The following is an 18,092-nucleotide window of genomic DNA, read 5'->3' on the forward strand; positions in this document are numbered from 1 at the left end:
AAGTCAAGATGCATTACAGCTTGAAAAACAGAAAAAATACATCATGATTTTTCCATCAACCCAATAAATACATAGTTCCAAATTACACTAATTTCTTTAAGGACTCCGCACAATATTATAATGACTTTGCATGCTCTAGCTCCTGTCTACACAAGGAGATTCGTGGGTCAACATCAGCCTCACCTGGAATTGCAGAAGTTTAGCCTCACTCTGGACCTGCTGAATCAGAGTCTGCATTTAAACAAGATCCTCTGGTCTTTCCAGTCTGATAAACTGAGTTTTTCTGCTTATCAGAGTACTCAAACTTTAGTGTTCACCTGGAGGGCTTATTAAAACACATTTCTGGCTTCCCCCCCCAGAGTTTCTGATTCACTAGATACTGGGGAAGGGCATGCCCCAGGCGATACTATTGTCTAAGGACACCCTTTGAGAATGACTGCTGTAACTAGCTACTTACAAATTATTGAGAATGGTTTTCTGAACTATAATTTTTAAATAACTTTGTTTAAAAGAATCTTTCAAAATACAGTTGTATAGTTCTGTTAGTATTAGGTCAAAATTATTCTTATGCTTGTTAAAAATATTTTCTTTGTTGTGATTACTCTATTATTTCAGTTTTTTTAGCCATAATGTAATTATGCCATAATTAAACATATAATGTGAGTATCTTTGCAGGTTGTGAAGTTACACTGTAGTTATACTGTTGATTACCTTAAAAGTAAGGCCTTTTTCTAATCATTTTATATCTAATATGCATCTGTAGAGTCCCTAATACATTTAGATGGTATAGCCATAACATTTAACTGGTTGGCTCAGGATTATCATCTCATGGGGAGATTAGTTTGTGAAATTGAACAAAGACATCATAGAACATTTTATAATTGGTCAGACTCTAGAAATATGGAATTGTCATTTATTTAATAGACATATGCTGTTTACTTTTCAAATATGAAAGATGGGTTTTTTAAATAGAAAAACTTTTAAGTTTTTTTACCTCCTATGGAAATTAATTTTCTTTTTCTCCAGGTGATAATTGACGACCATTTACCTGTTGATCATAAAGGAGAATTGCTCTGTTCCTATTCTAACAACAAAAGTGAATTATGGGTTTCCCTCATAGAAAAAGCATATATGAAAGTCATGGGAGGATATGATTTCCCAGGATCCAATTCAGTAAGTCACAGGATGATCCAGACACAGACTATGCTATATTATATGACTTTGTTAAATTTAAATAGTTATGAGTAAGACTTTAGTTGAAAAGCAGAGAAAACATGTTCCCAATCCCTGAAAAATTTTGATCTTTCACCTTGCTATGGGAATATTTTCTCTTGTAAGAATTTTGCGATATATAGTTTTGGTCTTCAGGAGAGCTTACAATGTAGGTATCTGCTGTTAATTTTGGACTATAGCATCAGTTAAAGTGTACCTTTTTAAGAACGTCTTCCGATCAAAAGGATGTGTCATATTGTCATTCTTTTATATATATAGATTTCTAAATTCACATTTTGTTTGTTTTCCCAATCTTAACACAACTTTTAAAATCAAGGTGTATACCAGTGTCCTTTAGTTGTACGAAGTAAACTACTGGGCTTCACCAGAAATTAGTTGATCAGAATGACTTTGGATTATGACACTCAACAGTGACCTTAAGAAAAGTATTTAGGGCCTCCCCGGTGGCGCAGCGGTTGAGCGCTGGGTTGCGAAACCGCCCACGACCTCTGTGGCACCAGTTCGATCCCCGGCTGCTCCCCGGCCACCGAAGGAGGGTCCCACATGGTGCGCAGACCTCTCCTGCCGCCCGCTGCCCCCCTCAGCAGTGTACTTCGGTCCTTCTGCCTGTTCTGCTCCCTGCTCTGACTCTGGTGAATTCTCTCACCCTTTTGCACTTCTGACTGTACCCAGTGATTGTATAAATAAATAAATAAAAATAAATCTTTAAAAAAAAAAAGAAAGAAAAGTATTTAATCTTTCTTAGCTTCTTTGCTTCCAATAATATGAGTATAATACCCACCTATTAGAGTTGTAAAGATTAAATGAAGTGATTGTGTAAATCAGACATCATACAGACATGGTTAGTTTCCCGGTCTAGTATTAGACCTCTTTCATGCTTCACAAAGGGAAAAGGTTTATGAAAAGAAACACTTACATAGTCACAGGTGGGCAGGAGAGCTGCCTCTCTTGTTCTTAAAAATGCTAGGCAAAGAATGGGTCGGTCATAGTTAAATGCAATGGGATGTCAAAATTTCCTTTTCTTAGGGTCAGTTGGTGAGTGTCATAACCCAGAGTCATTCTGATCAACTAATTTCTGGTGAAGCCCAGTGGTTTACTTCATACTACTAAAAGACAGTGGTATACACTTTGATTCTAAAGGTTAAGTTAAGATTGGGAAAACAAACAAACACTTAAATGTGAATTTAGAAATCAAAACTTTACTTATTTGCTCTGTCCTTCAAATATTTCTATATTTCTAATCCATTACCTTAATTCATCCAGTGCAATTTATAGAAAGAATGAGAATTTACATAAAACATTAGAAAAGTGACTATCATTTTGTAAGAGTTCAATATATGGTAGAAGACTATCATTAAAGTATTTTTTTCTGTTACATAGTTTGTTTTCATCATACTTAATTAGTAAAATAATTGTTGAATTCAGGAAAAGAAGCAAAGATTGTAAAGAAAAGACAAGTTTGTGTTTACATTCAAGTAGAAATTTGTAAGAAGTTTATTACTGATAGAAAACGACTTACTACCTTCTGATTCATTCCTATCAAAATCTGTATATCAGATCAGTGAGATTTACTAGCTACCCTTGGGATCTAAGAGCTTGAAAACAACACTGGTAGAATTGAAACATGTTTGTGTTACAGAATATTGATCTTCATGCACTGACGGGATGGATACCAGAAAGGATTGCCATGCATTCAGACAGCCAAACTTTCAGTAAAGATAATTCTTTCAGAATGCTTTACCAAAGGTAAATATTTTTTCTCTACTGTTTTTGTAGTTAAAGGAGCTATTGAAAAGCTTCATAAACTTATTTCAAATAGGTATTGCAAAGACTGTCATTTTCAGTTATTAGAAAAAGTGTGTTTTAAAAATATACTTCACTTTATTTACTTGCCAGCCCTCAATTACCCTTTATGATGGTTACAGTTAATCCATATTGTAGATAACCAAAATATTTGAATCTGGAATACATATCATACAGAAAATTTATTTTGTACTTCCTAAGTACTTACCTATTTGAAGGAAAGTGGGAAAAGAGAAATCTGAGGAAGGATGAAGAGGAAGGTAGCATAAACCTTAAATGAATAATCCACATGTAGGGACTGGAAAATTATATATACAGTAATACACATTCAGTAGCAGGACTAGAAAATGCAATGATTTGATAAATACAATTCTGTCACTTTTTGGGACACATTTTGGGAAGTGCACTTGGTATTGAACATCTACTTTATAAGTCACTGGATAATTTAGCATTTTCTTTCCTTCATGGATCACTTTCTACCTGAGAAGTAAATCGGGGTGGGAGAGGGATGTGATAATGTATCTGATATCCTTAGAAATGGAAATGTAACCTGTTTTAGAAAAGATTTCAAATTGTGCAAATTTTCGTACAGCTTCATTAGACTAAAGGAAATAGGGTATAATCTGAGATTGCAAATGGTTTTCAATCTCTCGATTTGTCTGTTTGGTCATTGCAGGTTTCACAAAGGGGACGTCCTTATCACTGCATCAACCGGAATGATGACTGAAGCTGAAGGAGAGAGATGGGGTCTGGTCCCCACACATGCATATGCTGTTTTGGATATTAGAGAGTTCAAGGTTTTGCCTTAAATTAGTTTTTCTTGTTTGATAATAAGACATTGCAATGATGCTAAATGATATGTTAGACTCTTGATCTGAAGTTAGACACCTTATCCATTAGGCTACATGGCCACCTCACAATATGTTACACTTGAATACTGACAAATTAAGATTTAGGTTAAGTTTTTAAATCAATCCACTTGTTGAACCACTTGACCATTGGAAATTATGAAATAGATGGGAAATATAATAATGGGAAGCACAGATATTATGACAAAGAAATGCAGTATACCTCTGTTTTTCATAAAAGTAACATTATTGAGGTGAATACACCGCTCTCAGCATTCTGGGCTATGTTGGTTTTTTGGGATCAGTCACAGTGTTAGGCTCCAGAGCATAATGAACACTCAGTAAATATTTATGAAAGGACAAGGCATAAGGGGGACCTACAACTAGAAGCATGCCCGTGGGGTTGCAGCGCTTGCCTGCCCTCAGGCCTCTCAGGCCCTTTCTTTGTGGTTGGCATTGGAATGGCTGGCTTCACTACTTCTCAGATTATTGATCAGTTATTTTTAACTGGGTCTGTTCTGTGGATAGAAAATACAAAGATTATTGAAGATTTTTTCCCTTGATGATATGGTACCTATCCTGTCTGGAGTCATTGGAAAGTATCTAGCAGTGTGTTCCAGCTTCTCCTGCTTTAACTCATACAAGTCGTGATCAATCACCAGTAAAGGGATGCCACTACCCATTAATTAGACTGATTTTCTTGCATGACACATGGAATTGTATGAATTTTAAAGGCAGTGGGGACCTACCGCAACATTTAAAAATGTAGTCTCTGGGCTGACTCTGCCAGTCACACTTTAAGTAGCAAAGGAAGGTGGTCTCATTAAATTAATGTCAAAGTAAAAAAAATAAAAACAACCTAAAACTGTTTAAGACATCATTAGAAAAAGAATACAATTTCCTCGGTGGGCTGCTTGAAATAAGATGCATACTCTTTTGAATTTACAAGCTTGTTAGGTTTTCTAAATCAATGTAATCAGTTCAGTAGACAGACCCAGTATGTTGTTTCATAAATACAGTGGAGACTTCTGAAAAAGGATCATAGTGTTGCCATTTCAAGGAGTTTACAGTCTCATGGGGAACACTATAAGTCAGAATGTTATTTGTTTTAATCTAATGTAATGTGGATTTACATTTTAGGTAGTGATTAAAAGAAGGAAATTATTGAGTTGCTAGGTACTTTTCATATGTTTCTTCAGTTCTAGAGAGACATTATCATACCCATTTTACATGAGTAAGCATGCTCAGAAAGGGAAAATGACCCACACAGACCCATCAGACTGAATACATAGTAGAACTGGAATTTGGATCCATTTCACTGGGACTCCGAAGTCCATATTCTTGAAATCAGTAGAGGAAGGAAATAAGAAGGACCCTAAACAGAGAACAGTTAAAAGGGATTAGAGGACCTTAGGCAAAGAGCAGCGAATGCCTTTGGAGGTGCAAATGAATAGGGTTCTTCATGGAATTTTGAGAGCAAAGACTAGATTAGAACCAAAGATACATAGGATGTGAGTGTTGGGAAATAATGGGGGACCAGAGTAGACTAGGCTTTGAAGGAAAGGAAATACATGATGTTCTAAGGCAGCGGTCCAATAAAACTTCCGCAGTAATGGAAATGCTTTGTGTCAGTGTTGTGCAGTGCATTAGCTGCTACCTACACATGGTCCCTGAGCTCATGTGTGGCTAGTGTGACTGAGGAACTGATTTTTACATTTATTTTTAATAATCGCATGGTTAGTGACTACCCATTTGTATAGCATAGCCATTTATAGTTTTTGATCAGATGTATGATTGGGCAAAAGTATTAATTAAGGAATATTAATTTCAGGTTGATTTGAAAGGAGAAGTATTGCTAAGTATTCAGAGTGCACCCTCTTTTAGAAGATATTATAATAGGGCCTCCCCTGGTGGTGCAGGTGGTTGAGCTCTGCCCTGTGAAGCTGTCCGCAGCCTTTGTAGCGCCAGTTCGATCCCAGCCGGCTAGCGAGAGTCTCCATATGGTGCGGCAGACCTCTCCTGTCTCTCCTGCTGCTCCCCTTAGCAGTGTATTTCGTCAGTCTGCCTGTTCTGTTCCCCGCTCTGTCTCTGGTGAATCCTCTTACCCTCCCGCACATCTGGCCTGTACCCCAGTTCTTGAATAAATGAATCAATGAATCTCTAAAAAAAAAAAAAAAGATATAATAAAAATGACGACACTATTTGCTACTTACCTCTTGTTTTGTTTCTAATAGGGGCTGCGATTTATCCAGTTGAAAAATCCTTGGAGTCATTTACGGTGGAAAGGAAGATACAGTGAGAATGATGTAAAAAACTGGACCCCAGAGTTGCAAAAATATTTAAACTTTGATCCTCGAACAGCTCAGAAAATAGACAATGGTAAATATATCTTTAATGCTATTGATCTTTGAGGAATAATATGCTAACAATGTGAAATGTACTTAACTGACAAGTCACTTTTTAGATTAACAAAGATTCAATTTTCAGGAATATTCTGGATTTCATGGGATGATCTTTGCCAGTATTATGATGTGATATATTTGAGTTGGAATCCAGGACTTTTTAAAGAATCAACATGTATTCACAGGTAACTTTTTGCAAATTTCAGAACATGCTTTATAGTAGTTTTCCCACTCATTTCATTTAAAAATGTACTGATTGAGGAAGACTAATAGTTACTTCTTGTCATACCTACAGATGGCTATCATGTAGTAGTTACTTTCTTTATGCACTTCTTGGTTGTGCCAAAAATTCATAAACAATAAAAAACCCTGATTTATTGTATTTGAAGTACAACCCTTTCTAAAATACCATTATATTTTGGCTCTGTGGAAAATTTAATTACTACCTTCTTTGTTGACTTTATCTTTTAGTACTTGGGATGCAAAGCAAGGACCTGTGAAAGATGTCTATAGCCTGGCCAACAACCCTCAGTACAAACTGGAGGTGCAGTGTCCACAGGGGGGTGCTGCAGTTTGGATTTTACTTAGTAGACACATAACTGATAAGGTACTGATAACCTCCTGTGCTTTCCCATAGAGAAATTCCTTTGACTATAATTAGGCCATTGTGAATGAAATATGCACATGGGTATGAGCCTGTTTTATTTACATAGAAGTTGAAACTAGTGTTTTTTTATTTTTATATACATAATATTTTCCTCTAAGAAAATTTATAATTTGTGATCATATATTTAAAATCTTGTTCAAAAATCATCTCTCAAGAATGTAAAGGAGTTGATGCTTTTTTGTGAGGGTTTTGGCGATCATTGTAAATGCTTTTTTTTTAATAGTTTATATATATTTTGCATCATTGTTCATTTTTGTACAATGTTTGCTTTCTCTCAGGTGTAGACCCAACAGAATTCCCACCACCAGTTCAACTGTGCATCATCACCATAGTCCCTTGTACTCTTCCTGCCCTTGTTTTGATCCCTCTCCCTCTACCTCCCCTGCAGAACATTTCTGATTTATAGTTGCCTGTTTATTTTCATTTTTTAGTTATTATTTTTCTCCCTGATCCCATTTTTGGTTCCCCTATATTCCTCCTATAAGTGAAACTATCCGACATTTTTCTTTTTCCTTCTGACTAATTTCACTGAGCATCATCCCTTCTAGCTCCATCTATGTTGCTGTGAATAGCGTTAGTTTAGCTTTTTTGATTGCTGAATGGTATTCCATTGTGTATATGTACCACATTTTCTTGATCCAGTCATCTATTTTGGGGCATTTGGGTTGTTCCAAATCTTACCTATTATAAATAATGCTGCAGTAAACACAGGGGTGTGTATATCCTTTTGAATTAATGTTTTTGTGTCTTTTGGGTAGATCCCTAGGATCTACTATTTCCATTTTTAGTAGTCTGCGGAACCTCCACACAGCTTTCCATAGTTGGACCAGTTTGCATTCCCACTAGCAGTGTAGGAGAGTTCCTTTTTCACCACATCCTCGCCAACATTTGTTGTTGCTAATTTTTTTAATGTGTGCCGTTCCCACTGGTGTAAGGTGGCATCCCATTGTGGTTTTGATTTGCATTTCTGATTATGAGGGATGTTGAACATTTTTTCACATACCTGTAGGCCGTTTGCATTTCCTCTTGGAAAAGTGTCCTTTAAGTTCTGCCCAATTTTTTGACTGGATTGTTTACTTTGTTTTTGAGTCATGTGAGTTTTTTGTAGATCTATGTGATCAGTCCCTTATCAGTTGTATGGAGTGCAAAAATTTTCTCCCTATCAGTAGGATGTCTCTCTGTTTTGGTTAATGTCTCTTTTGCTGTACAGAAGCTGTAAATGCTTTTGATTTTAAGATTAGAATATCCTGAAGGGGACTAAGAAATGTTGAGTCAAATTAGGCTTGATTCTGTGAAGGGTAACCATAATGTTAATAAGCTTAGGGTTTTATTTATTAAATATTTTATATCATACAGTCATCTATTATAATAATTGAGAAGAATGTTTTCTGTAGCACCAAGTAGCCAAAATAACGCACTTAGTATTATTCTTTTTCCCCCCACTTATCATTTTGGCCCATTTTTCTAACTACATTGGATTCTTCGTGCTTTTTCAGGATGATTTTGCAAATAATCGAGAATTTATCACAATGGTTGTATACAAGACTGATGGGAAAAAAGTTTACTACCCAGGTATGTTTATTAGACACTCAAACATTAAGATTTTACTTACATGAGTAAGTTGAAAAGTGACAAATTATATGTAGATAATATGCAGAGGTTATTATACTGATAAGACTAATATAAACTACTCAAACAGATGTTTATGTTGCTTGTGTGTTTTGTTTTTAATTTAGAAACTTCAGGAATTTGGGATTTCTACATTCTTGTACATTGCTATCAGTTTTATTTCTAAAATTTAAATCATATCTTTTTGTCTGATATAAAAGTCTATGGTTTTCCATCAATTCTTGGATGAAATTCAAATTCTTCAGCAAGCGATGTAAAGCTCTGTGTATGCTGGTCTTAACCTACCTGTTCCACTTTATCTCATGCCCCAGCTTTTCACAGTACCCTCAGTGAGGTACTGACTGCCCCTGAGCACACCACACTCTGTTGCCCCTCTTTTCAAGAATTTCTCTCCTTACCCTCCACCCACACATTCCTTTTACCCTGTTCTATTTAATGAACCTGGTTAAGTCCAGCTTATGTGCTGTTTCCTCTGTGATAATGTACCAGGCAACCCCCGCTGTGGGGTTCCACTTAACACATTAAAATCACTTTGCTTTCAGAGTGAAAAAAAAAAATTATCACTGGGCCTCCCCTGGTGGCGCAGCGGTTGAGCACTGGGCTGGGAGGCTGCCCGCAGCCTCTGCAGCGCCAGTTCGATCCCCGGCCACCAGCGAGGGTCCCAAATAAATAAATTATCACTAAGTAATGGAAACCATTAGTTCATGTTCTAGTCAAGGAGACAGATAATAAGCCAGAAAAATAACAGATAGTAATAGAGGTATGTAAAGAAATAAATATGGGCATATGCTAGTGATGGGTTCCTTGCTTTGGTTGAGAGGTCTCTTGAAGAAGGGATATAGGAATTTTGAATGATAGAATGGAATCCATCATGCAGAGAAATAGAGGGAAAAGCATCGGAAGCAGAAGAACAGCAAACACAAGGACTCTCTTAAAATGAGAAAAATAATGTTTTTTAGGAACAGAAAAGACCGGTAGGCTTGGGGAGTTGTGGGGTCACCACAAGCAGGAAGAGCTGCAAGCATAGATCACACAGGCTTCTGTGTGATTATTTTTTAGGTGTGATGGGAAGTTGTTGGAGGGTCTTCAGGAAAATGACATCATCTGATTTTTTAAAAGATTTTTTAAAACATTCTTTGAAGACTGTATTGGAGGGACCCAAAAAATGGCAGAGAAACCAATTAGAGGGTTTTGTGTATCCGAGAAATGATGGTGGTTTGAACTTAAGACTTGAGATGAGGAAGAATGGATAGATTTTAAGTTTTGTTGGCTTGTCAGGACTTGTATTTAGTTACTGTAGGGGTCAGAGATATGAGGGATAACTTTTTATTTGAGCAGTAGTAAAATGTAACATTTACTAAGATAGCTAAGAGTCCGTGGGAGCAGAGGAGGAACGATTTTCTTATAGAGCGAAATCAAAGGTTATTTTGAGCGAAATCAAAGGTTATTTTTTGGTTTGGTTACCTTTGAGATAACTATTCCATCACCAGAGGAAGATGCCAAGTGGGCAGCTGGATTTCTGAGTTAGAGTTCAGGGATAAGGTTAGGACTGTAGGTACAGATTGAAGAGTCCATGGCACAGGAATGGCATTTGAAAATAAGACTCTATGTCTGTAGATACAGATATATCAATTACCTTATGGAGAGGGTTGTAGGTACAGAGATAAATACCCAGGACCTGACCCTTGTACTCTGATATCTTAAGATTGGGGAGAAGAAAAGTTACCACAAAAGATTTGAACAGCATACCTGATGAAATAATGTTTCATATAACCCAAGGGAAGAAAATATTCCATGAGTGAGTGGATTGCACCTATTGTATTGGAGAGGCCAAGTAAGATTAGATTAGGGACTTGCATTTGGAGTCCTTGCTGTCATTGTTGACTTTGACAAGAGCAGAGAACAGAATTGGCAAGGTGAGAAAGATGCCCAGTTGGAGTGCTTTGATGGGACTAAGGTAAGGAAGCAATTGTTGACAATTTTTTCAAGAAAGTTGTACAAAGAAATGGGCAGTGATGGGGAAGATGGGATCATACATAGTTGTCTTGTTTTGTTTAATCACAGGAAAACTTGGCCTCCTTCCCCATTACAATGTGTTGAGGGCAGGCCCTTATCAGTTTCTATTTTGGCATGGGCAGAGCACATAGGTTCAGTAACAAATGACAAGTTACACTGGCCAACTTTGTTTTTCTCTTGTTGGTCATTATACAACCAAAAATGCACAAATGAGAGCTTATTCCTAGCATTAAAATGTATCATAGCTTTTGAACTTCGAATATTTTTGCTACCCTTTTTTACTTGGATTATATTTTTGAACAGCACTCCCTCTTGACATGTGGTTTTCTTTTTGTTTTGTTTTTTTTTTGCTGTGTGTGAGCCTTTTCAGACTTCTTGCCTTTTTTTTTTTCTTTCATCACAACACTGAGGCAAACAGGACAGCCCTTATTATTCCCTTTTTGAGAGACTAAACAAAGGTTAAAAGCCTTGTCCAAGATCCCAGATGTACCTGTTCTTTTTCGCTTCACACTGGATCACACCATCTCTAACCATTTACGTGTTTGAGATACTAACATGTTTAGTTTTTCTGACAGAGTACATTTTGTAAAATGTTCCAAAATGAACAATATAGCTTGATCTTAAGCGATATATTTGCACCTGACATGAATAACTTATCAGCTTCAATTGATGAGAATGTCAAAGAATTGGGCAGCCTTGTAATAATAAATGCTTGAAAGTAATCTTAATATCCAGATTATTGAATAACTAGGTGGAGGTATAAAGTATGTTATTCATACCGTGGGATCTTACACAGGCAATTTTTAAAAGAATATATAAAGAACAATATAGATCTTAACAGTTTCAATGAAAAAGATGTAAAACAACAGTCATATAATATCTCTTAAAGATATATACTCAGAAATTTCATTCATTTTAGGTTGTGTGAAAATTTGAAAAGATGCTATTCAAATTCATCAAAATGAAAGCGGTTAAGACTTAAAGACAGATGTTTAACATTAAAAGGGGACTTTTGTTTTATAAAGAACCTAGTGTAACCAAGTGTTTAGTGCTGAGTGGTGGGGAATATATTTTTATATAATTCTTTATATCTTTTAAAAATTTTCCTCAAAAGAAAAAAGCTAACCCTAACTTAAAAATCTTCCACTGGAGAGAAAAAAATGCAATGTAGGATAAATGGCAGGAATTATCTTATACCTCATTGAATGCTTTCCAAGATAATTGCTTTTATTTATTTAGAAACTGATTTTAAAGGCTTAAATTACTTAATTGTAAAGTTTTAAATTGAAATCGTAATTTAATACTGTAAACTTTAAGGCTAGAATTAAGAGGATGCCCACCTAGTTAACTAATTTTTCATGCCATGAACCACAAATCTTAAATTTAAAAAACAAAAGAAACTAAAGTCCTTTTCTATAAACCTACTTATTTGCAGCTGATCCACCACCCTATATTGATGGAATTCGAATTAACAGCCCTCATTATTTGACTAAGATAAAGCTGACCACACCTGGGACCCACACCTTTACATTAGTGGTTTCTCAGTATGAGAAACAGAACACAATCCATTACACAGTCCGGGTGAGTAAAACTATGAAGTGCCAAAACTATATAAAAGTAAAAAAAAAAAGTACATGATGTGCTCTGCTTTTAAATGGGAATATGTACAGAAAAAGCTTACTTCTGATAATTTTTTTTTTTTTAAAAAAAGATTGATTTATGCATACGAGAGCTGGGGTATAGGCCAGAGATGTGGGGTGGTGAGAGGATTCACCAGAGACAGAGTAGGGAACAGAACAGGCAGATCTACTGAGATACACTGCTGAGGGGAGCAGCGGGCGAGATGGGAGAGGTCTGCTTCGCCATGTGGGTTGCTTCCTGGCCGGTGGGGATCAAATTTGTGCTGCAGATTGCTTCATAGCACGGTGCTTAAAACCCCTTGTGCCACCAGGGAGGCCCTGAAAATTGTTCTTTATATATTTTCATGTGTTTGTGTATTAATACAGAAAATCCTTTTGAAATGTAAAGTTTTTGTATTGGAAAGCATTTTGAATGGACAGTTTCATTTTCTAAGTAAGGATATAGTTCTGGCATAATGTGGTATGTTGAATTAATAAATTCTGCTTCAGAGCAAGCAATACAAATGTTTAGTCAGCTTAATACTTTTATCACCTCAAAAAAAGACTTTGAGCTTAATGAAAGGCAATCGATTGTTTATAAACATGCTGCTCTCAGGTAGCTGGGAAGGTCGTTGTAATTTTGTTCTGCACAGGTTTGTCATCAATCAGTAAAGAAAGTCAGTTTGAATAGATTTTCAGTGATGAAAGATAGTGAGGAGCTGCTTCCATCATCATTCTTCAATGAAGAATCTTCATAGAGAGGTTATGATTTGTCTTGAGTCACACAGTGGCAGAGAAAGCCAAGACAAAATCTCTAGCCTCCCAGTTCATTAAATCTGATTTGAACACTAGGCTGTCTACAGAATGTCTTTTATATATGCCAACTAATTTTTTAATCTTCCAATAAATATTTTTAATCTAGGTATATTCGGCATGCAGCTTTACTTTCTCAAAGATTCCTTCACCATACACCTTATCAAAACAGGTAAGAGCATTTTTTTTCTGGGTCATAATTTCAGAGAATCTTAGAATTCCCTTTCTCCTTTTTTCACATTTAAAATTTCTTACAAAATAAAAATATTCTGGGACTTGACAGTAATACAAATAAATAGAAAAGTAGTCTCCAGTTAGTGTGAAATATAAGATCTTTAATGAACATTAAGTGGTTTTGTGGGAAGAAATAATTGAGAGGAAGATGTTTAGTGTAAACCTTGGCTATTAGGGAAGGTCATATGGATGAACAATGAGATTGATTTTGTAGGGGGTCTTGATGTGTAAGATTTGAGGGAATGTGATACAGGGAGGAAAACTTGACTGGAGGCTGGGAAATGGAGATAGGGCTTCATGTAGCAGAGCAGCCTGGCTGAAATGGAGGGTTGCATTGACAGACAGTGGCGAGTAAAAGACTAAGGTGGAGCCACATTGGTGGGTGGTTTGTTTTTTTTTTTAAGTTGCAAAGGAATTTGTCTTTCAGGTTGATTTGAAGGATGTGAATTTATTATTACGAAAACATTTTTTACTAGATTAATGGAAAATGGAGTGGTCAGAGTGCTGGAGGATGTGGAAATTTTCAAGAGACCCACAAAAATAATCCCATCTACCAATTCCATGTAGAAAAGACTGGGCCATTACTGATTGAGCTGAGAGGACCAAGGTTTGTGCTAAGTAACATTTTAAAATTAATACTGTTGTATTAAAAATGAGCTTTTGGGGACAGAGTAGAGTTATAAAACAAATCTATGTGTATGTGGTCACTTGATTTATAATAAGATGGCATTGGAAAGAAGGGAAAAGACAGTCTGTGCAGTTAAACAGTCTCCTGGCTTACATCAAAAAATCAATTCCAGATCATTCCAGGTGGATTACTAGTACAGGAGGATAGAGTAATAACTTCAGGGTAAGAAAAGAGTTCTTAGGGGACAAAGAGCACACGAAAAAAGCAAAGCATCTGTAGTTTTTGACAAGAGAATCCACATGACCACAATAAGAGGCAAAAACTAGAAACAACCTAAATTTTCATCAGTGTCACTTCAAGATTATAAAATTAGGAGTCTTAGATAATAAAATACAGCTTCCTTGATAATTCTTAAAAACAATGCTGAGCAACAAAAGCCACACACAACAGAGTATGTATTATGTGATTCACTTTGTATGAAGTCAAAACAGGAAAGGCTAAACTTTTTAAGAATGTGCATTTAAGTAGTCACACTATATACAAAGCGAGAACGTGATTACCATGAAAGTTAGTATTAAGGGATGTCAGCGGTACTGAGGTGGTTTCGTTGATCTGATTAGTGGTAACCCAGGTAGTTGGTCATTTTACAGATGATTTAAGCTATATATTTTATGTACACAATTTCTAAATAAAATTAGAATTTTTCCTGATTTTCCCTGCCTTATAAAAAATAATCCTGTAGATATGAATAAGCTATTTTTCTAGAACGTCTTTCTAAAAACCGTTACCAGTTTGAGAAATAAGGTAATTGCTCCTTCGTATTTAATTTCTAGATAGAACATATTAAAATGTTGACCTCTGCTTTATTGCCTATTCAAATAGTCTTTTGCCCATTTTTTTAATGGAATTGTCATCTTTTTCTTAATTATGAACAGGAACAAGGGTATGTATGGATAGATAACTCCACATATGTATATTTTCCCCAGGTTGTCAATATTTTTCACATAGGAAAACATTTTTCACTTTAAAGTAATCAAAATCTGTCTTTTCTATTTTATTGTATTTTGCTGTGGGCAAGAAATCTCACCAATTATCAAATAAGTCTTCATATATTCTTCTGAGTTCCTTTTTTTTTTTTAATATTCTGATTCTGTATTTGGTGTGAAATACAATTTAACATTTCTATGTTTTTGTCATATCATCCAAAAAAATACTTCCCCTACTGATTTGGAATGCATGTCTGTTACGTGCTAATTATTTTGTAAATTTAGATTTTATTTCAGGGCTTTCTCTTCTGTATCACTTTTCTACCTAATACAATGAAATTATCATTTGAATTTAATATTAACTTCTAACAATTATCTTCAATTTTAAGATGTAAATATATTTACAAATTGTATAATGAATATTATGCTTATGCTTTAGAGAACTATTTCCTCCTTTATAAAGCATATACTTAGTTTAATAGTACATCTGCACTGTCATATTTATTTGAGACTACTAAACAACAGTAATTCTATTCCCTTTTTATTGCTAGGCAATACAGTGTTGGATTTGAGATTGTAACAGTTTCCATGGTAGGCGATCCTGGTCCCCATGGTTTTCAGAGGAAATCTAGTGGTGACTATAGGTAATGCTGGCATTTTGATTGTATCTAATTTATACTTTACTTTTTATGGCAACCTTCTGTAAACTCTGTTCTAATTTTCCCTGAATACAGGTGTGGGTTTTGCTACCTGGAATTAGAAAATATACCTGCTGGGATCTACAATATCATTCCCAGTACATTTTTGCCTAAACAAGAAGGACCTTTTTTCTTGGACTTTAATAGTGTTATCCCCATCAAGACAACACAGCTTCAGTGATGGAGAAATCTCAGTAATTACTGGATTTTACCCTTACCAAACATCCATGCTTCAGATGAAGTCACAGATTATCAAGACCCTACATACAACAATCAAGAGAAATCTCTGAAAACATTACAGTGGAATCTGGTAATCAAATCAGGGTGTTTAGTGAGAATTTTATAGTCAACTAGAATTACCTAAGTCACCCAGAAGTACAATTTACATGGTTTTGTGTATATATGGAGTTGCCTTGCATTGTCTGAAATATTTGACTCAGATTAAATATTTGACTCGGTTAGCATTGTGAGATGTTTTGCTAAGAGGGAACTGAGACCAGATAAAGAAAAGGAGGGACATACAGACTCATTGAGTGAACGGTAGGCTCATGTAATACTGAAATATCTTCATTATGTTTGTCTTTCTGGCAGAGCATGTTGTAAGTTAAACCTGCTTGTGTTGTGACTGTACATCTTGGGCAGCTAATTACCAAATGAATCATGTCTCCATTACATTTTCATTCTGCGTTACTTATGACTTTAAATGTTTATTGTTACCCAGATGTTATGAAAGAATAAGCTTTAAGAAATGATTAACTTAGCATGAAGATGCTCCTGGTCAAGAATGAGAGTTTTGCAAGGAAGATACCTTCTTCCATTGACCATAATATAAAGAGAACAGATATATTCACTATTGCATTTTTTATCAGGTTGATGAAAATAGTAATCAGATATTGAAGACTCTACAAACTAAATTGTAATGTCTTTTGAGTTGCTCTACAGTTCAGTGCTTTTATAGAAACAGCACTCTAAATTCAGAAATGGAATTGAGAACTTATTATATGGTAATTGGGATTGTATTCAGAAAATATACCAAATTTACTGTCATGTGAATTCCCAGTTTACATCAAAACCCCTCAGAATAGAATTATGCTCAAGATTTTAAAGATTTAAAAATAAGGGGAATTTTTCATTGTCTCTACTTTATAATTATTTTGTATTTCTACTACCTTTAATTGAAATAAAATGTTTATACTTACAGAAGCTTTATAATTCAACCTGGAGAAACTGGAAATTGACTTATTAAAGGACTTCATTTAGTGCGTTCCATGTAAAAAAAAAAAAAAGAACTCATTTGTATTAAAATATGCTTCAACAAAAAATTGCGTTCTTTTCCGGTCAGCATAGTGAGATTTCATAATGAAATTTCACTTTAGTGCATTATTTTAGGCAAAATAACTTTCTTTGGCTTTTTAGGAAAAAAATCCAAAGAATAAGTGGTACATACATGATTTGAAGCTTGTAACGAAAGACCTTGTACAAGATGCAAACTGAAATGTAAGCCCAATCCTTGCCATCAAAAATCTAATGGAAGGGTAGTTTGGCATACACAAATCCGTTTATGTAATTCATACCAACAAAAAGTTAAATCATATCAGTAGATGAAGAGAAAACATTTGACAAGATTCAATATCCATATATGATAAAAGCTCAAAGGCTACCTGTGGCCCACAGCTAACATACTTACTGGCAGAAAACTATTTCCTCTAAGATCAGGTATAAGACAAGGATATCCACTTATATCTACTACTATTCATCATTGGAAATCTATAGAGCAATTAGGCAAGAGAAGGAAATCCAAATTGGAAAAGTGAAACTATCACTGCAGACGATGTAATATACATGCAAAACCCTGGTGACTCTACAAAATGGAAATCAGTGAAGCAGCAGGCTGTCCTATCAGTGTACAAACGTCTATTCCATTTCTACATGCAAACAATAACTAGAAAAAAATCAATCCCATTTAGTCACATCTAAAATAATTAAGTACCAAGGAATAACCTTAAAGGAGGTGAAAAGACCTGTCAACAAAAATTATACATGTTAAGACATAGAAGACACAAGTAGATAGATTTAGTCCATCCTCCTGGCCATCTTGCCCAAAGAAACAAATTCATTCACTCCCTATCAAAATTTCTATGCATTCTTCAGAGGAAATAGAGCAAACATTACTGAAATTTGTATGGATCCATGAAAGAAAAATAGCCAAAGCAATCCTGACCAAAAAATTGAAATCTTAACACTCTCAGACTTCAAACTATACTACAAAGGTGTAATCACAACAGTGTTATTGTAATAAAAAGTCACACAAATTAATGGAATAGAATTAAGAGTCCAGAAATAAACCTCACTATGTGTACAGTTAACTTACAGCAAAAAGCCAAGAGTATACAATGGAGAAAGGAAAGTATAAAAGGTACTAGGAAAACTGGATACTATCTCACGCTGTACACAAATATTAATTCGAAATGAATTAAATACTTTAAGACCTGCAATCATAAAAGAAAAACGTAAAA

At 35.2% G+C, this 18,092-nt stretch overlaps 1 protein-coding gene across 2 annotated transcripts in view; it reads left to right on the forward strand.

Moving 5' to 3' along the window:
* The window catches only part of CAPN7 (calpain 7), a 33,449-nt gene extending 16,674 nt beyond the window's left edge, over positions 1 to 16,775 (forward strand). Inside the window, exons 10-21 of one of the 2 annotated variants that reach the window (XM_037524549.1) lie at positions 1,027 to 1,173; positions 2,873 to 2,979; positions 3,713 to 3,833; positions 6,119 to 6,263; positions 6,372 to 6,471; positions 6,758 to 6,893; positions 8,450 to 8,525; positions 12,034 to 12,179; positions 13,140 to 13,202; positions 13,741 to 13,871; positions 15,430 to 15,522; positions 15,613 to 16,775. In XM_037524549.1, coding sequence (XP_037380446.1) covers positions 1,027 to 1,173; positions 2,873 to 2,979; positions 3,713 to 3,833; positions 6,119 to 6,263; positions 6,372 to 6,471; positions 6,758 to 6,893; positions 8,450 to 8,525; positions 12,034 to 12,179; positions 13,140 to 13,202; positions 13,741 to 13,871; positions 15,430 to 15,522; positions 15,613 to 15,757 — 1,410 coding nt within the window. In that variant the 3' untranslated portion in view covers positions 15,758 to 16,775. The remainder of the gene's footprint in view (positions 1 to 1,026; positions 1,174 to 2,872; positions 2,980 to 3,712; positions 3,834 to 6,118; positions 6,264 to 6,371; positions 6,472 to 6,757; positions 6,894 to 8,449; positions 8,526 to 12,033; positions 12,180 to 13,139; positions 13,203 to 13,740; positions 13,872 to 15,429; positions 15,523 to 15,612) is intronic. The other variant, XM_037524555.2, reaches the window with a different exon arrangement.
* Positions 16,776 to 18,092: the final 1,317 nt, after the last annotated feature.

This window comes from Talpa occidentalis, unplaced genomic scaffold (assembly GCF_014898055.3).
Source record: "Talpa occidentalis isolate TD23 unplaced genomic scaffold, MPIMG_talOcc4v2.1 talOcc4.10, whole genome shotgun sequence".
In the NCBI taxonomy this organism is placed as follows: Eukaryota; Metazoa; Chordata; class Mammalia; order Eulipotyphla; family Talpidae; genus Talpa; species Talpa occidentalis.